The following is a 25,771-nucleotide window of genomic DNA, read 5'->3' as shown; positions in this document are numbered from 1 at the left end:
ATTATCCCATTTTATGTATTACTTATACAAATCACATTCCAACCAATGTCACAGGAGAAATATCTCTTCATAATTATGGTTTTAATTTAAACAGCACCAATTTTTTAAAAACTTTTTAAAATACTTGTTCTTAATAAATTCTCGTTAATTTGCTTGATGTATCCTTGATTCATTATTCATTTCTGAATCTGGCAATATCAAGCTTGAGACTATCAACAGTAAGGAATGGTTTTTGGCTTATATATGTCTATACGGTAGCATTGAAGAACTTCACACATCATTTGTTGACATTCAATAACAATTTGTTAATAAAAACAGATGGCACCTCAAACAGATGATTATTACATATTAATTTTATACGATATATAGTCCCAAGTCTACCAGCACACAGATTTAGACTTATAATTACCATGTTAGTTAAGTACTATAAATGTTTGTGTGGTATTGAACTTGGAAATTCGTCGTATACATAATCTTCTAAAATGTTTGTATAATAATCTTGGCCTTTTATAGCTGACTATGCGGTATGGGTTTTGCTCATTGTTGAAGGACGTACGGTGACCTAAAGTTGTTAATTTCTGAGTCATTTGGTCTATTGTGGAGAGTTGTCTCATTGGCAATCATACCACATCTTCTTTTTTAAATTGGGCATACATGTGATAGACCTGGAAAGCTATATTTAAAAATCAAACAGATCTTTGGTATTTGTGATGCCAGGTTGCTGTTTCACTATAGTGTTCCCACAGCTTCTTTCATTCATTATTATGTAATGACTTAACTTGAACATGTCAATGACATGACTGTACAAGTGGAGTACAACTCCACACTAACCTTTTACCGAGATGGCTTGGTTTTGACACCTGACTGTTTAAGCTGGTTCCACAGAATGACCATCTGTTACTCAGAATGGATAGCTTTGACAGTACAGTACTACAAAATAATTACCTATGGATTCTTGATGGGTGGGTTTCTGCTGTTGATGGACTTGCTGTGTTTGCTGGGGGCATGGTGTTGTAGGGACTAACATGTGACATCAATTTTCCTTGACTCCTGGATTCTTCTATTAATTTCATTTGTGTAGATATGTATGCTGGATGATGTGGTGGTATCTCACCTTCCATACCTAGGTATAAAAGTATGAATCATTCAATAAGTAAATGGAGAATGTGTCCCCATTGACAAAGATGATGCCCCGCTTGCATACAACATTATAAAGGGATATATGTTTCATAATGTTTGGTTGGGGCAAACTTAAGTTACAGAACGGAAACAAAAAATTTTGCAATTTTTCGATTTATAAAGGGGCATAACTCGATAATGATTAAAGTGACACTACCAAAATTCAACTTGATCTGTGTTTTCTGGTAAAAAGCATTGTGTATAAGTTTCATAACAATTGGTTGATGCAACTAAAGTTAGAAAAACAGAAACTAAAAATTTTGCATTTTTTTCCATTTATAAAGGAGCATAACTCAAGAATGGTTAAAGTGACCCCACCAAAATTCAAACTTGATCTTTATTTTGTAGTTATAAGCATTGTGTATATGTTTCATAAAATTTAGTTGAGGCAAACTTAAGTTAGAGAACGGAAACTAAAAATTTTGCAATTTTTCCATTTATGAAGGGGCATAACTCTAGAACTGTTAGAGTGACGCTACCAAAATTCAATTTTGATCTGTATTTTGTGGTAATAAGCATTGTGTATAAGTTTCATAACATTTGGTTGAGGCAAACTTAAGTTAGAGAACGGAAACTAAAAATTTTGTAATTTTTCCATTTATAAAGGGGCATAACTCTAGAACGGTTAAAGTGACATCACCAAAATTCAAACTTGATCTGTATTTTGTGGTAATTAGCATTGTGTATAAGTTTCATAATATTTGGTTGAGGCAAACTCAAGTTCGAGAACGGAAACCAATTTTGGGACGTACATACATGCAGACGGACAAGGGTAAAACTTAATGCCCCCTCCGCTATGGCGGGGGCATAAAAATGATAGATCGATGACTGGAAATCTCCAATGGCAAATAATAAATGCATATTTAGGATGATAACATTAGTATATGCCTTGCAAACTTAGCGAGATTTTTAGCATGTTCAAAAGGCAACAATTCAGATGCTCAGTTTTTATACCTCCACTCAAAGTTAATGCCAAAATGTGACAAAAATTTCATACGTATATGAATAACATTTTAAAATATAAGTAATTTGGCCAACAAGTAGTAGAACATTGATGGAACCAAAAACATGCCACATGGTATGGCATAATCCAAATGAATTTTGATGCCTTATATTAATGTAATTGCTGGGAAAAAATGTGACAAAATTTCATATATTTGCATGAGACTTTAAAGATAAAATTTTTTTGGCAAACAGGAAGTACAATATCAGGAATTCAAAACATGTCATTGAATGGCATAATCCGATAAGGCTTGGTGCCATATGTATCAAAAAGCTATGTAGTTGCTTAGAAAATTGGGACATAAATGCTACAGACAGACAGGTGCCAAAAAGACAGACAGTCAGAGGGGGATATAATTAAACAACTTCTATTACTTTAATCATTATCTACAATTAAATTGAAAGAATCTACCTGGTACAGAAGGGTAGTATGGTACGCCTGCTTGGTGGGGGTGGGGCATGTTCATTCTGCCTGCTTCTAATGCCCGTAGTTCACTTTCTGAATGTGGTGGTGATGAGTTGTTTGTACCCTAAAAAGAAAACAAAAATGAAGTATTTATGTATTGTGCAATGGATGGCAGGATAACATAAAAGTGTAATTAACACATAATAAAATCAACTTTGTCTCATTAGTAATTTAAATGTGCAATAGTTTGTATGTGCAGCATTGTGCAGCATTGTGCTTTTAAAACAGGATCAATATTATTCAATTCAATATGATTAATGTGTGAGTAAAGCAGATAGATATGGTATGATATTTAATTGATTTCATCCGCTTATTGAAACATTTTTTTTAAGTTCCAAACCAGATGATTATAGTAGAAATTATATTAGATTTTTACAAAATTAAAGTTTCAGAGAAATAAATGTCATCATCAATTCAGAGTTGTCAAAATGTTTTGTTTAGGAACACACTTCTGCAAAAAAAAAATTTCTTCGAAATATACTATTCATTTATAAATCTTGCAAATCATTTCAATAAGAATATCCTAGATGGTGTGTTGAATAAACAAGAGTGCACACGCTGAAATGTCTCACCTTCTTTACTAATCACTGATATTATGTTGATAGTCCTTAATATAAAGCTTTATTACAACTGTCACATAAACTTAACATTAACCAAGAAAACTAAACATTGACCAATGAACCATGAAAATGAGGACAAAGTCAGATGAACCATGCTAGGCAGGCATGTACAGCTAACAATTCTTCCATACAACAAATATAGTTGACCTATTGCGTATAGTTTAAGAAAAACAGACCAAAACACAAAAACTTAACACTGAGCAACGAACTGAGAAAATGAGGTCAAGGTCAAATAAAACCTGCGCGACTGACATAGAGATCATAAAATATTTCCATACACCAAATATAGTTGACATATTGCATATAGTATTAGAAAAAAAGACCAAAACTTAAAATCTTAACTTTGACCACTGAACCATGAAAATGAGATCAAGGTCAAATGACACCTGCCAGCTAGACATGTACACCTTACAATCATTCCATACACCAAATATAGTAGACCTATTGCATACAGTATAAGAAAAACAGACCAAAACACTACATGTACACCTTACAGTCCTTCCATACACCGAATATACTTGATCTATTGCTTATAGTATCTGAGATATGGACTTGACCACCAAAACTTAACCTTGTTCACTGATCCATGAAATGAGGTCGAGGTCAAGTGAAAACTATCTGACGGGCATGGGGACCTTGCAAGGTACGCACATACCAAATATAGTTATCCTACTACTTATAATAAGAGAGAATTTAACATTACAAAAAATGTTAACTTTTTTTTTTAAGTAGTCACTGAACCATGAAAATGAGGTCAAGGACATTGGACATGTGACTGACGGAAACTTCGTAATATGAGACATCCATATACAAAGTATGAAGCATCCAGGTCTTCCACCTTCTAAAATATAAAGCTTTTAAGAAGTTAGCTAACGCCGCCGCCGCCAGATCACTTTCCCTATGTCGAGCTTTCTGCAACAAAAGTCGCAGGCTCGACAAAAACTAATTTGATAATGTTACCATTGACTACAATTTATGCTTTTTAAGGACATTAGCATGAAATGAGACACAGTCAATTTGGTGGACATTGACAAATCTGGAATAACTATCACCTCTTGGTTTTTCCCTCAATGGAAAGTGTACATGCTTAAAAGACCTTTAATGCTAAAACAAAAATTTGAAATACACCAACTTCCATATTATGTTTTCAGTATAATATTTTTTCCCAGTTACTTTTATTTGCATATTCAGTATCAAAGGTAACTTACTGATGATGATGGTGGACGACCTAATGAAATGTTTGGCAAGGATGGTGACAGGTGGAGATCATTACCATGGTAACCAACAGATCTATATAATGATGCCATCTGGTAACTATGAGAGTCCTGAAACAGAAAAAAAATATACTTTTAGAAATATTACCACAGTATCTCTAAAGTCTATATATCTATATATCTATACTAACCTTTGAGGACTAAAGACATGAACAAAGCCACTTATACACTACAATGATACCATTTTTAAAATGGCTATGTTTTGTTATGTCACTTTGTAAAATATGTAAGGTTAAGCTTAATGATAGACAGCCACTGCTTGATTTATGCATGTATTCTACTGATATTGAAACTATGTTAAAAGTTAAGCCCTCCTTGTTCACATCCATACTATTGCATGAGTAATAAATGTGGATAGTGTCCACATGTGGACACAGATGATGCCCCCGCTTGCATATCATATAGTTATAAAGGGACATAACTGAAGAACGGTAAAAGTGACGCTACCCAAATTTGAACTTGATCTGAGTATTGTGGTAATAAGCATTGTGTGTAAGTCTCATAAAATTTGGTTGAGGCTAACTTAAGTAGAGAAAAGAAACTAAAAATTCAGCAATTTTTCTATTTGTAAACACACATAACTCTAGAACAGTTGTGTATAAGTTTTATAACATTTGGTTGAGACAAACTAAAGTTAGAGAACGGAAACAAAAATTCAGCAATTTTTATGTTTATAAAGGGACATAACTCAAGAATGATAAAAGTGTCGCCACCAAATTTCGTACTTAATCTGTATTATGTAGTAATAAGCATTGTGTATAAGTTTCATAACATTTGGTTGAGGCAAACTAAAGTTAGAAAACAGAAACAAAAAATTTGTACTTGATCTTAGTTTTGAGGTAATGAATATTGTGTATAGGTTTAATAATGTTTGGTTTAGGGCAAACTTAAGTTACAGAATGGAAACTAAAAATTTTGCAATCTTTCGATTTATAAAGGGGCATAACTCAATAATGGTTAAAGTGACACTACCCAAATTCAACTTGATCTGTGTTTTATCAGTGGAAGTCAAAATTAAACATTGCAATGTATAAAGCATTGATTGTAGTTGATTCAACTATAATCATGGACAAAGGAAGATAACTCCAATTTTAAAAATTACTTGATATTTAGAAGAAAATAAAAATTTTGCAATTTTTCCATTTATAAAGGGGCATAACTCTAGAATGGTTAAAGTGACGCCACCAAAATTCAAACTTGATCTGTGTTTTGTGGTAATTAGCATTGTGTATAAGTTTCATAACATTTAGTTGAGGCAAACTTAAGTTAGAGAACAGAAACTAAAATTTTGCAATTTTTCCATTTATAAAGGGGCATAACTCTAGAACGGTTAAAGTGACGCCACCAAAATTCAAACTTGTTCTGTGTTTTGTGGTAATAAGCATTGTGTATAAGTTTCATAACATTTGGTTGAGGCAAACTAAAGTTAGAGAATGGAAACCAATTTTGGGACGTACAGACGGACGGACATACGTATGTACAGACGGACAAGGGTAAAACTTAATGCCCCCACCGCTATGGCGGGGGCATAACAAACTTTGTGATAAGTCAGGACCCTCCCTGTTCACATCCATACTATTGCATTAGTTACAAACTATTTGATAAGTCAGAACCCTCCCTGTTCACATCCATACTATTGTATGAGTTACAAACTATTTGATAAGTCAGAATCCTCCCTGTTCACATCCATACTATTGCATGAGTAACAAACTATGTGATAAGTCAAGACCTGCCCTGTTCACATCCATACTATTGAATGAGTTACAAACTATTTGATAAGTTAAGGCCCTCCCTGTTCACATCCATACTATTGAATGAGTTACAAACTATTTGATAAGTCAAGACCCTCCCTGTTCACATCCATACTATTACATGAGTAACAAACTATGTGATAAGTCAAGACCCTCCCTGTTCACATCCATACTATTGCATGAGTAACAAACTATGTGATAAGTCATGACCTTCCCAGTTCACATCCATACAATTGCATGAGTAACAAACTATGTGATACGTCAGAACCCTCCCTGTTCACATCCATACTATTATATGAGTAAAAAACTATGTGATAAGTCAAGACCCTCCCTGTTCACATCCTTACTATTGCATGAGTTACAAATTATTTTATAAGTCAAGACCCTCCCTGTCCACATCCATACTATTGCATGAGTAACAAACTATGTGATAAGTCATGACCTTCCCAGTTCACATCTATACAATTGCATGAGTAACAAACTATGTGATACGTCAGAACCCTCCCTGTTCACATCCATACTATTATATGAGTAAAAAACTATGTGATAAGTCAAGACCCTCCCTGTTCACATCCTTACTATTGCATGAGTTACAAATTATTTGATAAGTCAAGACCCTCCCTGTTCACATCCTTACTATTGCATGAATAACAAACTATGTGATAAGTCAAGACCCTCCTTGTTCACTTCCTTACTATTGCATGAGTAACAAACTATGTGATAAGTCAGGACCCTCCCTGTTCACATCCTTACCTTTACATGAGTAACAAACTATGTGATAAGTCAAGGCCCTCCCTGTTGACATCCATAATTTTACATGAGTAACAAACTGTGATAAGTCAAGACCCTCCCAGTTCACATCCTTACTATTGCATGAGTAACAAACTATTTGATAAGTCAGGACCCTCCCTGTTCACATCCTTACTATTGCATGAATAACAAACTATGTGATAAGTCAAGACCCTCCCAGTTCACATCCTTACTATTGCATGAGTAACAAACTATGTGATAAGTCAGGACCCTCCCTGTTCACATCCTTACCTTTACATGAGTAACAAACTATGTGATAAGTCAAGGCCCTCCCTGTTCACATCCATAATTTTACATGAGTAACAAACTGTGATAAGTCAAGGCCCTCCCTGTTCACATCCATACTTTTACATGAGTAACAAACTATGTGATAAGTCAAGACCTTCCCTGTTCACATCCTTACTAATGCATTAGTTACAAACTATTTGATAAGTCAAGGCCCTCCCTGTTCACATCCTGAGTATTGCATTAGTAACACAATTTGTGGATTGCTTTCAGCAACACACATTAAAAGCTTTTAATTAATTTTATCACCCCTGATGTAGCTATAACAATTTGTGAAACAACTTTAGGAAAAATTCCATAAAAAGGAAAAATGGTCTCAGCAGGAGATGACTAATTACCAGAAAGAATTGTCACGACTTTGACCTCCTGCAACGATCATCGATAATTCTTCCTTCACGACCAATTACCTCCACAAATTATAAAAATAGAAATGTTTTAGTCATAAATTGAAGCTGATCGGTTAGTATTGTTTTCATCTTATCATTTGATCTTTATAGAATCAATAACATTGTCACGTTATTCTCATAAAAATTCAATGTACCATCCACACAATCTCCTTTTTCTATATTTAGTAACAAATATAATTAAATATTGATTAACTTAATTTTCTTCATCAAACTGCTTACACTGATTGTCTTTTCTTTAGTTAATATTACATTGCGTTTTTGTATTCATCACTTACATTACTTTACACACCTTTTTTTTTCTAAATCTACCAATTAGTAATTACTATTACCATAAAGATTTTCAATTAAAGGACAGCAATCTAGATCAGAAATGTATTGGGTGTTAAAATGTGGTTCCTTTTAATTTATTATCTTACAGGAGCAACAGACATATTAATGATTAGCAATCTATTCCAGTAGGTACATACTATTTTTTTCCTTAAATTTCAGGATGAAAATTATTCTTTTATCAATAGATGTGAAATTATAAAAAAATACAACAAAACTAGAGTCTGGCTGTTTAAAGGGGAGATAGTTGTATTTTGATTTTAAAACCTTATCTTTGGTGAGAAAAAATGCAAACTCTTACGTCAGTGCTGAAAGATAGTTTTAATAGAATTTTTCTCAAAGTTCAAAGATCTGTTGATAAATTTTAAATTGATAATCATTAACCACATGTTGGAAAGCTTTATACATTAAATCTGCACTTTAATAAGAGTCAATCTTCATTTTAATCGTGTTACATTCCATCAAATACTTGTAAACTCCTTCAGTATTTTAAATTTGTTTTACAAATTTTTGAAAATATACATTAGAGTTGCATGAGCAAACCAATGCAGCTGGTAAAAGAAATGTAACTGACATTGTACTAATGGGTTTAATAAGTTTAATTAGTTTACTTGTTATGAAAGATGAGTTAATAGGTATAGAGCTTATGCAGTCAAATAAACAGGTATAGAGCTTAGCAAGTCGAGTAAACAGGTATAGAGCTTATGCCATCAAATCAACAGGTATAGAGCTTATCAAGTCGAGTAAACAGGTATAGAGCTTATTGAGTAAAATAAATATGAATACAGCAATAAACAGAAATAGAGTGTATTAAGTCAAATAAACAGAAATAGAGCTTATTAAGTCAAATAAACAGAAATAGAGCTTATTAAGTCAAATAAACAGAAATAGAGCTTATTAAGTCAAATAAACAGGAATAGAGCTTATTAAGTCAAATAAACAGGAATAGAGCTTATTAAGTCAAATAAACAGAAATAGAGCTTATTAAGTCAAATAAACAGAAATAGAGCGTATTAAGTCAAATAAACAGGAATAGAACTTATTAATTCAAACAAGCATTCTGAGAGTATTGCATAGCAATACATTGTCCCCTACCAGATAAGAATTCATAGTTCTGGAACAAAATGCTAACTTGATCAATAACTTGTCATGTTGTAAACTATATAACAAATATCAAGTCAATATATTCAAGCATGACGAAAAAAAAGTGTGGAAAACTGATTATTTGAGGGAATTTTCTAAGTCAAAGGACCATAACTCTGCACAAAATCATCAGACCGGAACAAAATTCGATCTTGATCTGTAACTTGTCATGTAAAACTATATACCAATTATTAAATCAATAACTTCAAGTATGAAGAAAAAAAGTGTGGAAAACTGATTTGCCGGACTGACGGATGGACAGACAGACAGACAGACAGACGGAAAGAGTGCAAACCTAAATTCCCCTTCGACTTTGTTGGTAGGGGACTAATAAAAAGAAATAGAGCTTATTAAGTCAAATAAACAGGAATAGAGCTTATCAAGTCAAAATAAATGGAGAATGCGTCCCCATGGACACAGATGATGCCCCCGCTTGCATACAACATTATGAAGGGACATTACTCAAGAACAATAAAAGTGACACTACCCAAATTTGTACTTGATCTGAGTTTTAAGGTAATAAGTATTGTGTATAGGTTTCATAATGTTTGGTTGGGGCAAACTTAAGTTACAGAACAGCAACTAAAAATTTTGCAATTTTTCGATTTATAAAGGGGCATAACTCGATAATGATTAAAGTGACGCTACCAAAATTCAATTTGATCTGTGTTTTGTGGTAAAAAGCATTGTGTATAAGTTTCATAACATTTGGTTGAGGCAACTTATGTTAAAGAACGGAAACTAAAAATTTTGCATTTTTTTCCATTTATAAAGGGGCATAACTCAAGAATGGTTAAAGTGACGCCACCAAAATTTGAACTTGATCTGTGTTTTGTGGTAATAAGCATTGTGTATAAGTTTCATAACATTTGGTTGAGGCAAACTCAAGTTAGAGAACGGAAACCAATTTTGGGATGTACAGACGTACTTACATACGAACAGACAGACAAGGTTAAAACTTAATGACCCCTCCGCTACGGCAGGGGCATAAAAACAGGAATAGAGCTTTACATTCAAATAAACAGGAATAAAGCTTATCGATGTCAAAGAAACAGTAATAGAGCTTGTTAAGTCATATAAATAGGAGTAGAGCTTGATAAGTCAAATAAACAGGAGTAGAGCTTGTTAAGTAAAATGCACAGTAATATAGATAGTTAAAATCAATCCTTTACAATATATAAACCTTGTAATTTCCCGGACACCTTGGATATGTCTGATGTCATGACATTTTTAACCTGTTTTTCATGGCATGATACTTTGTTTTAATTGCAATGGATTTAGACCCCAGAGTGATAGGTCAAAAGCTTGTTTGACATATGTAGCCATAGTCTGATATGGTCAGAATACTGCATAATGGAAAACAAAAAATACAATCTAGAGCTGTGATACTGTATGATATTAAAGATAACAGAACTATGATAGTTTATGAGTCGATAACTCTGTAACAAAACTATGATAGATTATATGAAAATATTGTAACAAATCTATGATAGTTTATGATTTGAAAACTATGGTACAAAACTATGACATATGCAGTTAATGAAAAGGTAACTGTGAAATAAACATATGACCATGTATGATTAGATAACTATGATGTGTAATCATTTGTTGCTGTTGTTCAGTCATTGCAACTATTTTTGGGGGATGAATGTCAATTTTCTTATTTATAGTTTAAGGCAAGACTAAAATAGTTTTAAATTTTTTTTATCTGCATTGAAATTTCTACACAGTTTATGACATTGCTGTTCACAGATACTAGAGTGCAGGACAGCATAAATCATATGAACAGATTAGGTACTTTCACCTTCCAAGCATTCTTTGATAAGGTTTAATATTGTTTATTATTTTTCTGTTTGTAGTTGTGTATTTATTGCAAAAAACAGAAATAATTAATTTTAAAGACCAAACAGCCTATTGTTGATGCGCATCAACTAACGCAACTTGGTAGTGACATAAAAGCTCTATGACGTTGTTTCAAGCCATGAAAAAAACGTCAAATTATAACGTCCTATTTCGCGTTTCCAAAATGGTGTACGCTTAAAACTACGTCTTCCAAGAAAAGTGGAATTAAGCGTCGCGCTGATATCTAGTGGAAATTAAACACAAATGGACACAAAAATACTATACTATCTGTAACCTCCGTTCTAATAAAAATAATATTAAAAATATAAATTTTGAACTCGGCTTTTTACATTTGCGCCGATCTGCATTTCACTTTTTTTTCTTTCTCGTGTCAAAACGAAGTTCTCGAACAATATGACCAAAATTATCTTAAACATAAGGGAACACTGTTTATATCCATATATTACCATGCAATATACATTCTTGGTTTACTACATGTACATGTACTTACTCGTATAGCAATATAGTATCGGGGCTAGTGATAAAAAAATTGAATAGGCGCTAATGAAAGAATCAAATCGGCGCAAATTAAAGATCGATTTTTTTTTTAAATCGGCGGAAATCTCGTACGCCCGTGTAACTTTACACTGGTAAATTTAAATGACTTACGCTTAGAACTTTAACTTAATGTGATTTTCAAAATTGAGTTTTCAGAAGGTTAGGCCGATAAACAATATTTTCTAGAAGTTTCGATATACTGGCAACGTATGCATGTTGAGATTAACTTATTTCTTTAAGATTCTCGTAAAATAATGGTGATCTTGCAATGAAGTTGAATTTTATCTATACTGCTTAATAGACAAAATTTTATAGTAAAAATTAAAATGATAAAGGTTCATTGTCTTTTGTCATTTGTTTCATTTCAAATTGTCTCAAGGAGAAATGATAAAGATTTCACCTGATCTCACAGAAGCTTAAGGCAAAAAATATAAAATATTAATATACTCAGTGAATGTGAATTAAAATAAAAATTTACGGGTTTTAAAACTAAACTTTTTGTAAATTTAACTTATGACAAAAACAATTGCTTCAAGAAAAAGATCCAACATAAAACTTCTCACTTTCAAAAAGCTACAATGACCGGAAAGATTGAAAACAAATTTCGATTTTCAATGCCGGCAATCTATACATACCTCGTCTTTGTTTTAATTTCCAAAATGAGCTATTTAGATTCATAATATTTCATCCTGTTTTGAGAAATACTTTATAGTTTTCAACGGAAAAGTATTTCTTAGATTCTAAATCAATTTTTGAATTAAAAACTTATTTGTTTTATATTTACTGTCTCGTTTATTCAAAACACGTGAGGTAGTAATAACGGGTATCGTATTTTATGATAGGTTAAATGGATGTAAAACGTTTTAGAATCAAAAACTTTAATTCATATATTATACCTATTATTTTAATTTTCTTATATTTTAAATATTCAGAAATAATGAATCCACAAACTAGATGGAATAATTTGTATACCCTCGTCTTAGTCGGAACACATAATGGTATAAAGAAGTCCGTCCGTGCTAATGTGTGTCCGTCTGTCAACAGAAACGAAAGAGTGCGCTAGGACAAAGTTCTGAAATTGACGCGACAAAAAAACCCACACATCTAGTCTAATATAGTCAAATAGTCTGTAAGTTAGCCAGTGTCATCTTTCATTTCTCTTTTTATTTTCAATGATTTTGCTAATAAGAGGGAGAGGACAAAAACAGACTTTCCGTTCTAAAGAGTCGTAAAAGGTTATTTCGAACAATTTTTCATTCCGACGGATGGTGTTTCTGAAGGTTAATTTTGTGCGGCAACAACATCATGAGATCTGATACTGATACATACATGTGATCTCTTGTATTATTGGATAATAAAGTAGGTGAATATAGTTGTAATTTTGATTCTTGAAAATTTAAATGTGGGTTTCAAACGTCCAATTTGCAATTTTTTTTCAAATAGTGCGCCAGCAAGGAAAACTTGTACTATGACGTCAGATTCAATGTTCTGAAGAAAGACAACTCTTTTCTTCAAAACGAACGAGAAAAAAATATGAAAATTAATCATAACTTTTTTGAAAGGTCGGTGACATATACATTTTTTTGCTTTATTTTGAAGAATACACATGGCACTTTCCTTCTTGAAATTTTTATGAAAAAATCACTGGTAGATATTTTTTAATACTTGAAACGTTTTTCATACTTGCGTTTTATTTTTGGCGGGAATGAAATAAATCATATTTTTTAAAATCAAAACAATAAGAGTCTTAAACTCTTGAACCTGTATTTGATAGACACAAATCTACTCTTTAACATGAAACAAGAATTATGCATGTAGGTTTGATATAATGGGATTTTTTGAGAGTTTAAATAACAAGCAAATATCATGTTAATATTCGGGGAAAACATGAAACTGAGGTTGCTATAGTGACAAAACTAAGTCGGTGACCCCCAATTTTTTTTATCATATTTTGTTCCTCAAATCATGAAATACCTTCACACAAAATTTTAAGGAAAAATCACTGGTAGAACTGAATAGGCTGTTTGGTCTTTAAATCCAGAACTGAGAATTTTCCACAAGATCAAGGGACATAACTTTTCATATGGTCATAAAAAGATTCTTAGATTTGGTCACAGCTTAAACCTATATAATATTACTTGAGTTGATGAATGGGAACCAGCTTTGTGTTCACAGATGGACTTTGATATAACAATATAGATATATTTGTAATAATGTCAAAAACTCCCTCAATCAGGAAAACATTCCAATTGCTATTTTTGTGTAATTTACATCTGTTTTGAAGTATATTTTTATTTGATAATTTATCTATCATATTATAAACTTAAATCATTTAAGAGCATGATATTTGGCAATTCTCCTGCGATCAGAAATATTTGTAACATTGTCTAGTAAATTGCCAAAAATGAGGTTAGTTACAACCAGTACAAACATAACCTTTCCTGAAAATAATTTAATTCAAAAAACATCAATATAAGTACAAGTTCAGTTTTGCCAGTGTACAATTAGCTAAATTACATCTTTTACCATTAAATCAAAAATTATCACCTCGGCTTAGTAAAGTTAGTTCATTCATAGATGTATGTATACAACTATACATCATTCAACCATACAAAACCTTCAGTAAATTCATTTTCAATGCTTTATTTTGACACAGAGTAAGAGAGTGGTCTGATGTTCAGTCCATACAATGTAATGAGACAGTTTCATGTAACATTATTGATCCTTACATCAGAAACTATTGATCATATAAACCATGTAGTATGTCTTACATAACTATTTCAAACCTTGGCAAATTTTTCTTTTATCTTTAGTTCAAAGGTTTTCTATCAATAGCCTTTACATACCTTTGCTAGTAATAAATGTAACTAGTATTACAATATTACATATCATTTTACCATCCCAATACAACTGACAAATTCCAGTGCAAATATATACATGTATGATGTATATATATAAACATATAAAAATAAGGTGTGGTATGATTGTCAATGAGACAGCTATCCACAATGATGTTAGCTGATATTTGTATTATGCTAGAATTTCATTGCTATGGATTTGGATTTGCTCTATATTAATCTTTTACTGAGAACAAATCTGAAGTGGAAGATACTTTTATAAGAACATATTTAATGAAAGTCTAATCATGAAGTCACAATAATCCTGGGACATAACATTATCATTATCCAAGAATAGTCAGGACTTTCTCCAACTTCTCTTCAATTCATTTATTTTTCAAAACAGTATTACTTCTGTGAACTGAAACTAAATTGTAATGGGAATTAGATACTTTTACACTTGAATAACAAGCTATGTAAAAATAACCATATTAAATATTGACGAACTTAAAAATTAGTGCTTATAAAACTTACATTTTTTATCTGAAGACAAGAACTCAACAACGTTGACTTTAAATAGTTCATGAACATACATACTATTGTTTGTACCGGTACTCCCTAACATTCTAGTGACGAGAAAATGCAAATGTGCTGAAGTTTTAAGTGGTAAAATACAGGTAGTAAATTTTATAAGCAATTATAAAAAACATAAACAAGAATGTGTCCATAGTACACGGATGCCCCACTTGCACTAACATTTTCTATGTTCAGTGGACCATGAAATTGGGGTCAAAACTTCTAATTTGGCATTAAAATTAGAAAGATCATATCATAGGGAACATGTTTACTAAGTTTCAAGTTGATTGGACTTCAACTTCATCAAAAACTACCTTGACCAAAAACTTTTACCTGAAGCTGGACAGACTGACAAACAGACAGACAGACGAACTAACGGACGCACAGACTGAAAAACATAATGCCCCTATACTATTGTAGGTGGGGCATAAAAGTTACATTTTGGACTTTAAACAAGAGTGTGCAGGTTGTAACGTCTTTCCTGCTATACTGGTTATGATTGAAGTTTTATTGATTAGTGAAAAAGGTAATGCAATAAGTATTACATAACATTAACATTATCAATTATTCATGTAAATGGAGTTAAGGTCAAATGAACCAGCCAGACAGACATGTACATCATACATTCATTCCATACACTAAATATAATTGACCAACTGCTTACAGTATCTGAAATACAGACTCCTGTAACTTTAACCTTGATCATTGATTCATGAAATGAGGTTGAGGTCACGATAAACCCTGTCTGACAGACATGTACATCATACATTCATTCCATACACTAAATATAATTGACCAACTGCTTACAGTATCTGAAATACGGAATCATGTAACTTTAACCTTTATCAGTGATCAATGAAATGAGGTCGAGGTCAGATGAACCTTGTCTGACAGACATGTAGACCTTGCAAGGATCACATATACCAACTATAGTTATCATATTACTCATAATAATTGAGAAATTCATATCACAAAAAAACTAGTTTTTTTTTAGGAAGTTGCTGGACCATGAAAATAACGTCAATTTTCATCGCAGGCAAGACAAAAATAAAATTCAAAAGGTTTGGGTTTTCCCCCTTCAGAGACCCTTCATTCTTTGACACAGTATGAACTGCTACAACAAACCTGATGAAAATATTCAGGGGCTTTTCTGAAGTCTAAAGACTACAATACATAAAAAAAGCACATCCAAATCTTACATTTATTCAAAAGGATCCTGTTTTTATGTCCTTTTAGACAATTCAAATTCCATCTAACTTGGCTAAGTCAAATCTGATTAAAAACACCAAACAGCTGTATGTTTGTAGTACAATTTCAGAGAGATCCATACACTTAAACAAAAGTTATTGTCCGGAAACTAGAAAAATGCTTGTTTTTGGCCCTTTTTTGGCCCCTAATTCCTAAATGTTTGGGGCAATTAACCCCATACTCAATCACAGCCTTCCCTTTATTATATGGAACCTTGTGGTACAATGTCAGAGAGATCCATACACTTACACACAAGTTATTGTCTGGAAACTAGAAAAATGCTTGTTTTTGGCCCTAAATTGCTTAACTGTTGGCCCCATAACCCCTAAAATGAATCCCAACCTTCTATTTGTGGTATTATACATTGTGGTACAATTTCAGAGCAATCGAAATACTTATACACAAGTTATTATCCTGAAACTAGAAAAATGCTTGTTTTGGGCCCGTAATTCCTAAACGGTTGGAACCAAAATCAATCCCAACCTTTCTTTTGTGGTATTGAACCTTCTTAAAAAATTTCATAGAGATCCATTCACTTAAACTAAAGTTATTGTCCGGAAACCAATGTGTCTTCGGACGATGACGAAGACGACATATCATACCATTATACGATCCCAAAAAATTTTTTGCGGTCGTATAAAAACCAGAAATTCCAAAACTAATAGCAACCATGGTCTTGTGTCAAAGAATAGTGTATTAATATTTCATGAAGACACATTCACCTCACAACAAAGTGCAGAATTACAACGACCTTCATACCATTTTATTATTGAAAAAAATTCAGTTCTATTAGGTCTAAAATTGGATCTGTTAATACTAAAGCAACCTTGTAAATCTATATTCTGTTTTCTATTTAGAACTTCAAAAACTAAGTTGACATCAAGATTAGAAATAAAAATAAAACCTGAATCAATCTTTCCTGATTTAAATGTAAGCAGACTATTTCTACATTGATCCATCCATTACTCTAAGCTTATAATCATATTACAGATCTATTTTCAGTAAGAATCCTTCTTCTAATCAAGGCTTTTCTTTAAAGAAGGATGTTCTAAGTTGTATGTAATCACCTTCACTTACAGAGGCTCAATATAGGCTACTTGTAACACATTAATAAAGCACACTTTAGAATTTCAAGTTATTATTAAAAATATCATCTACAGTCATGTCATCACTGCAAATGGTTTTTATTTTTTTTCTAAAGCTTAACATATATTGACTATTTTTAAGGACCTTTTATGGATAATAAGAAATAAAACCTCGGATTTCACCTCCTAGTAAAAATAAACAAGTCTTATCAGACTTAATTACATATAATTTGTAAGAATGATCTTGTGGCATGAGTAGTGGTATTTCATAAATTAAATTACTTCCTACATGTATCACTCTATAACTAATCTCATTTGAAGAAAATTAAACCTCGTTGTTTTATCTTATGTTTTCATACCATGGACATCTAAGAGAGTTTTAATGACAAACTGTTTAACAAATAAACCAATGTGGTCCTTCAACTGTCCTGTTACATGGCTGTTTGTTTGTTATCTACTGTAAATTCAGAAATTATTGCGTGCATTTATTATTGCGATTTTGTCATTTTAGACTAAAATGCGATTTTAATTTTTGCGATATTGAGAAAAATCCTGTTTAATTCATATAAAAATTTCAAAATGCCAGTTTAAATTATTGCGATTATAACCCTGTCGCATTTTTCGCAATAATAAAAACATCGCAATAATTTCTGAATTTACAGTTTATCAACCACACTTGCATTAAAATGCATTAGTATATAAAAAAAATATTATAGATTCTTTATCTACATATTCTTTAAGAACTTAAATAGTTCTCATTAATCTTTTTTTTTATCTCATTGTTTGTATAGTATTATGAAAATTATTGATGTTATAATGTTTATGCCCTTTGGGGCCCATAATTGGAAATAAAATATCTTCTTCTACCTTCTTCTGTAGTCAACTAAATATTTACAAATAAACAAAATAATGACCTGAAAATTTTAAAACCAATATTCTTTATACTTTTCTACAGGCCTTACATTTTTTTTTTTGAATTTCAAATAAAATTCAATACTTAAGAATTTGTGCTATGTTGGACACTTATCTAAAAATATTTTTTTTCTATATTGATAATCGATTAACTTAGTAAGGTCGATGATATTATCAGATACAAGTTTCTAAAATAGATCATGTCTATTGAAATTAATTGTTATACAATGCAAAAAAAAAATTTTAAGATAAAAATAGATAATAATAGATTTATACAGATGTACATACATTTTTTGACAGAAAAAAGGAGTAGAAAATACAAACCAAGAATTAATTTGAAATTATCTATATCTTCAATTAGTAAGAGTCTGCTTCAATAGAAAATAAATGCAATATGTTGCTTTTCAGTTGTATGTGTTGAAACCAAAGGTTTGTTTAAGGTGTAGCTTATTTGATGTGATAAACAAAGATCTATTTCTAGATCAGAGAGCCAAAAATACCTATCATTAATACTGAGACATATATCAAGAATAGGTATCAATTCCAAACTAATATGCTAGGAATTTTATCAGCAGAATTCCTGTTCTTAAAGTATCTTTTTAATACTGTAATGTCTTCAGTAGGTAGCTTTTATTTCACCTGTTTGAAAGCTTAGATATCTGACAAAAACAGATTTACATAACAGCTACTGTAATGTTAATTGTTTTCAATCTATTTAACAATTTATGATATGATTGGGGACCTGCCATGTTACCCAGCCCCACCCATGGAAAAAAAGTCTTTTTATGTTAAATCAGAAAACATGTGGTTTAAAAAGTGGGGATCTGAACCGTTTTTGAAATATTTGACATTATAGCTAATTTTTCCATTTCTCGAGAACAGTGAAAGTAACGCCACCCAAATTCAAAATTCATGTGTGTTTGATGGTAATAAGCATTGTGTATAAGTTTCATAACATTAGGTTGAGGCAATCTAAAGTTAAAGAACGGAAACTAATTTTAAAACGTAGAGATAGACAGATGTACGTACGTACATGCGTAAGTACGGACAAGGATAAAACTTAATGCCCCCTTCCGCCGCAGCAGGGGCATAAAAACAGAAATATATTTCATCACTTTCTAAAGTATATATGGACTTAACCCTAACAGTGTTACTACATATACTACTGTAACACCACTTGTGTATAAGTGTATACGGACTTAACCCTAAGTGTTACTACATATACTATTGTAACACCACTTGTGTATAAGTGTATATGGACTTAACCCTAACAGTGTTACTACATATACTATTGTAACACCACTTGTGTATAAGTGTATATGGACTTAACCCTAACAGTGTTACTACATATACTATTGTAACACCTCTTGTGTATAAGTGTATATGGACTTAACCCTAACAGTGTTACTACATATACTATTGTAACACCACTTGTGTATAAGTGTATACGGACTTAACTTTAACAGTGTTACTACATATACTATTGTAACACCACTTGTGTATAAGTGTATACGGACTTAACCCTAACAGTGTTACTACATATACTATTGTAACACCTCTTGTGTATAAGTGTATATGGACTTAACCCTAACAGTGTTACTACATATACTATTGTAACACCACTTGTGTATAAGTGTATACGGACTTAACCCTAACAGTGTTACTACATATACTATTGTAACACCACTTGTGTATAAGTGTATATGGACTTAACCCTAACAGTGTTACTACATATACTATTGTAACACCACTTGTGTATAAGTGTATACGGACTTAACCCTAACAGTGTTACTACATATACTACTGTAACACCTCTTGTGTATAAGTGTATACGGACTTAACCCTAACAGTGTTACTACATACACTATTGTAACACCTCTTGTGTATAAGTGTATACGGACTTAACCCTAACAGTGTTACTACATATACTATTGTAACACCACTTGTGTATAAGTGTATACGGACTTAACCCTAACAGTGTTACTACATATACTATTGTAACACCACTTGTGTATAAGTGTATACGGACTTAACCCTAACAGTGTTACTACATATACTATTGTAACACCACTTGTGTATAAGTGTATACGGACTTAACCCTAACAGTGTTACTGCATATACTATTGTAACACCACTTGTGTATAAGTGTATACGGACTTAACCCTAACAGTGTTACTACATATACTATTGTAACACCACTTGTGTATAAGTGTATATGGACTTAACCCTAACAGTGTTACTACATATACTACTGTAACACCACTTGTGTATAAGTGCTAAAGGTACATAAGTACACTGTATGAGATTGCTACATATACTATTGTAACACCACTTGTTTATAAGTGCTAAAGGTACATAAGTACACTGTATGAGATTGCTACATATACTATTGTAACACCACTTGTGTATAAGTGCTAAAGGTACATAAGTACACTGTATGAGATTGCTACATATACTATTGTAACACCACTTGTGTATAAGTGCTAAAGGTACATAAGTACACTGTATGAGATTGCTACATATACTATTGTAACACCACTTGTGTATAAGTGCTAAAGGTACATAAGTACACTGTATGAGATTGCTACATATACTATTGTAACACCACTTGTGTATAAGTGCTAAAGGTACATAAGTACACTGTATGAGATTACTACATATACTATTGTAACACCACTTGTGTATAAGTGCTAAAGGTACATAAGTACACTGTATGAGATTGCTACATATACTATTGTAACACCACTTGTGTATAAGTGCTAAAGGTACATAAGTACACTGTATGAGATTGCTACATATACTATTGTAACACCACTTGTGTATAGGTGCTAAAGGTACATAAGTACACTGTATGAGAGATTGCAACTTTTACTCAAGGACAAAATTACATGTTAACAGTTCTCATAATGACTGAAAACATATGCCCATCTCCTGCTTATTCTTAAATTGTAGTCAAGAATTGAATGTAGTTGTGAGGGTATAATCCTGCACGTATATTCAAAAGCAGCTTCAGCATACTTGCAGAAGACATGTGTTGCTTTCGGGACATGTGCTGTTTGACTGTATAAATATGTTACTTGAAGAAATGATATCAATTGTATCAATGACAAAATGAGAGAGGTAACAGTGTTTTACTTACCTCTTTTGAGTGAAGTGATGCAAGGCTACCACTGGAGAGAGAATGAGGCCTGTATTTTTTGTCTTTTTAGTGAACTTATTCAAGGCTATCATTGGGGAGAGTATGAGGTCAATTTGGAAAGATTTTCCTACCTCTTTTGAATGAAATGATACATGACTACCATTGGGGAGAGCAAGAGGCCTGTATTTTTTACGTCTTTTGAGTGAACTGATTCAAGGCCATCATTTGGGAGAGTATGAGGTCAATCTGGAGAGAATTTCCTACCTCTTTTGAATGAAGTGATACATGGCTACCATTGAAGACAGCAAGAGGCCTGTCTTTCTTCCCTCTTTTAAATATAATAGTGATGCATAGCTACCATTGAGGAGAGTATAAGGCCTGTATTTCTTACCTCTTTTGAATGAAGTGATGCAAGGCTACCATTGGGGAGAGCATGAGGTCCTGCTGGGGGAGAATTTGGTCCAGAATCAGAATTGCTACTGCAATCAACTGAAAGAAATAAAAAAAATAACATTAAATGATATTTGCAGCATGATGTGAAATATTTTTTGATGAATCTATTATAACAGACAACTTAGGATATTCCCAGTTAAATGAAAGCTTCTCAACAAGGTCAAACATGTCCAAACATCAACATAGAGAGATTGTTTATAAAAAGCAATTGTTGATACTATTTGATATGACTTATGATCAACAACTTTTCACAAACACCTTCCAGTGATCTTTTGCTTCTTTTTTTTTTCAATGGATATCTTTTTTTTTCTATTTTGTCGAAACTCATCTTCACAAATCAATTTGAAACATAGTTCAGCAAAAAATAAAAATTGTATTTTTTGGGTCTATACTGGCCTTGTAACTTTCACCATCTGATAATTATTCCATTCAATGAAGGATATCTACCAGATTTTATTATTTTCAATTTGTTATTTACGGAATACTTCAGCTTTATTAACATAGCGCAAAAGTGTCATTCATAATAATATTTCATCAGCAAATAGATAATTTTTTGTGAAAAAATCTTTTTGGAGTGAGGGTTGAGCACTGTATCATTTCTCTTTATGACGCTGTAAAGCAGTAGAGAATTAGAGAAACTATTTCATAATCAAAATAGTAAAATTTATTAAACTGCACAAGTTAACTTTTTGATTTCAACAAACTGTTTGGTTTAAGGGCGTTAATAGTATCTCTTCAAATTATGTTGACCTGGATTCACAACCCTAAATAAAATTCTGGAATTAAAGAACTTGTAGTGAAGAATATATTTGGATCAACTGTTCAATTTATTTGTTGGTAAAAATCCCTACATACTTATCCCTTTTTCTATATGATAAACTCCCCAAATGGCTTTTTGTTAGTTTTTGTTAGGACATGCCACACACATCATTGAAAAAAAACATTCTATAATGCAACAAAACACTCTATTCACTAAGACTATATGTCTTCAGAACATTTGTTGTTCACAAACCATGCAAACTGCTCCAGGCAGAAGACCACGAAATAAACAGCATCCAAATATGTAACATCAATTACGGTTATGGTCTGGCATTGAAATTCACTTTGTGAACTTGTAGCCTGATAATTAATTTTGATTTTTGTCTTGTCCTACTCTTCTATTTTATCAATATAATTATACCTTCTGCAGTGTAATTTCTACAAGGAAATAAAAAGGAATTCCTACTTCCTAATCCCTATGTGCTTTTAGAATGTATTGTTAGTAAAAAGCTATCAGTTTTTATATATGTCATAAATTTATCATAATACCTTCAATTTTCTGAGAAATTTCATAATAAATTTCTTCTGATCTGGCTCTGTACATCAAATAAAAATATCTGATTGAGTTTTCTAAGAAGTAATTAGCTACTTTTATTTCCTGTAGCTTACAAGTACTAAGCACCAGTTTCCTCGTTTTATACTTACTCGAAAGTGGTTTGCGTTTGAGGAAGTTAGCTTTATCTTTGCGTCGGAGAATTGGACTGTGTGTTATTCTCCGTTGACTCTCCAATTTCTGCTTCAAGGCCGACCGCACCTTAAGGTTTGGTTCAGAGGCTGAAAACAACAACAAGTGATCACAAGCCAATTCTAAACAAAACATGGCAGCTAAAGCAATTATAAATGCAAAGGAGTGAAATTTTATATGATTGTTAAACTTTAAAACCTTCTTGCCCAGCATCTTCTTGTATATTGCATTCTAAGAAAATTGACTCCTCTTTATCAAGCATCACTTTCTTTTAAAGAACTAACACATATACCATTTGTTTGAAAATCTTTTTGTCCTTAGTTTTTCCACATCCAGAGTTATGCATGAAATAAACAAAGCAAGAGGACATATTCAATGATGAGTATCTATAAGCTTTTAGATGAAATACTGATTCATAAACTCAAGTAGATGTTACCAAAAATAACTAAACATGGAAAATGAACCAAAAACAAAAACATCCCCATTGTTTCCTTAATAATGGATGAAAATATAAACAAACATATTATATATGTGACATTTATTTCTGTGTGTTGTCATTAGAGATTGCTCAAACAGTAAAAGCGTTGAAAATGATGCCCACTCCAATTAGAATTTGTTTGGTGGTAATAAGCATTGTGTATAAATTTCATAATATTTAGTAGAGGCAAACTAAAGTTAGAGAACAAAAACCAATATTAAGACCTATGTATGGACGGACAAGGGTAAACATTAATGCCCACACCGCTTGATAAAAAATAACAAAAGAAAATAACTCTTTTAACTTTCTTTCAGGAAATCAAAAACCAAATCTGGTCACTGTTATCTTACTACATCACAAAATAGAATCTATTATAAATCATACTTATCTACTCTATTTTTCCTTATAAATCAGTCTACATTAATATTTTTTAATTAATCAAAAGCTTTTTCTGTATTTGTAGAAAGAAACTTAGTATCATAAAATAGCACATCTATCTTCATTTAAAGGAGAACTTCAACCAATAAATTACACTTTGCATCACTATTTGCTAATTTACTGCTAGTAAAAATCTATGGAAACGAATGCAATCCAATTTAGTGGAATGCTCCCATACCTAGTTTACCTAAACTATCGACACATTATTTCTTCCATACAAAGATCTATCTTTTCCATCTTCCCTTGCTTTTGTCACTGCGATTTTGCATTTTGAAATGTTTTATGTTTAAGAAAATGTATCAACAGATTAATTATTTATGACAATTAGTAGCAAGTCTAATTATATATATAAACACACACAAAAATCAATCTATTGAAGAAATTCTAAAAAATTTCAAATAAAAACCCACATTGAGAAGCATGCAAAACTTGAAATACAATTCCTACTGCCTTTGCATTCAGGGCAACATAAAATATAAACAAGACTAATTCTAGCACATTTCATGTCAGATGTCATGTAAACATATTGTACTGAACATTAATATTATATGGAGGACACTTACTGATTCACCCTACTGTACATTTTAATCAAAAGTTTTTGAAACATAATTTGCAAGGTCATAAAAAAACATAATTTTTCAATTGTCAGTTGAAATTAATGTTTGCACATTTAGCACACAAATAAGGGTACTTAGCTCATTAAAAACAACTATTCATACACATTTCTAATTTCAGCTCCTTGAAAATGTTAATTTATAAATAGAAGTCTCCATTACTAAATTCTGTCATGACAGGAACATCATGCAAAACATAAATTTAAAACAAACATGTTAGTGTACTGATTAATTACATTTGTTACTCATAACATTATATTTTTCACAAAGACCCACATTAAAATATCTTCAACAAAATAATTTGCTTTGGCTTCTTGTTTTGAAAAATTGGTTATTGAAATCTAATGTAACGCTTTCTTTTTCTTTTTCTTTTTTTAAAAATAATGACATCATTTAAGGAAAACAAAAACAAAACAAAAGGGTATATAACAGAATCTGGTATTGGATGTGATAGTTTGTATAGGGCCTTTGTCTTTACCTCATGTTCTACCTGTTACAACCCTGAATGTGATATCATGATGTTTGGCTTTTTAATGACCAATTAAATCAGGACGAGAGCATGTTGATATGATATGAATATGAACTCTCCTTTGTACTAGACCTACATGCTGAGAGGGTTTTTTAACTTAATAGTTCATTATGTAACAGCTAGCAGGGCGACATGAAGGTGATTTGCACAGCAATATCTTGTTTTGAATGTTAATATGGTGAAAAAGACTTGTAAATTAGGTTACAGGCCATCTGATTTTCTATTTTTCAGGATAATTCACTTTTTTAAATTTTTATTTTAAATTTAAACAAATTCTTTACACAGACCACTGAC

At 31.8% G+C, this 25,771-nt stretch overlaps 1 protein-coding gene across 6 annotated transcripts in view; it reads right to left on the bottom strand.

Moving 5' to 3' along the window:
• The window catches only part of LOC127730608 (histone deacetylase 4-like), a 153,045-nt gene that overhangs the window by 33,958 nt on the left and 93,316 nt on the right, over window positions 1-25,771 (bottom strand). For all 6 annotated transcript variants that reach the window (XM_052239068.1, XM_052239072.1, XM_052239069.1 and 3 more), the window contains 5 exons: window positions 23,379-23,507; window positions 21,853-21,950; window positions 4,476-4,592; window positions 2,594-2,711; window positions 946-1,123 (listed from right to left, as the gene is read on the bottom strand). In XM_052239068.1, coding sequence (XP_052095028.1) covers window positions 946-1,123; window positions 2,594-2,711; window positions 4,476-4,592; window positions 21,853-21,950; window positions 23,379-23,507 — 640 coding nt within the window. The remainder of the gene's footprint in view (window positions 1-945; window positions 1,124-2,593; window positions 2,712-4,475; window positions 4,593-21,852; window positions 21,951-23,378; window positions 23,508-25,771) is intronic.

The sequence above is a fragment of the Mytilus californianus genome, unplaced genomic scaffold (assembly GCF_021869535.1).
Source record: "Mytilus californianus isolate M0D057914Y unplaced genomic scaffold, xbMytCali1.0.p SCAF_2, whole genome shotgun sequence".
In the NCBI taxonomy this organism is placed as follows: domain Eukaryota; kingdom Metazoa; phylum Mollusca; class Bivalvia; order Mytilida; family Mytilidae; genus Mytilus; species Mytilus californianus.
Note: the sequence above shows the minus strand (reverse complement) of the source record. Positions and strands in the feature narration are given on the sequence as shown.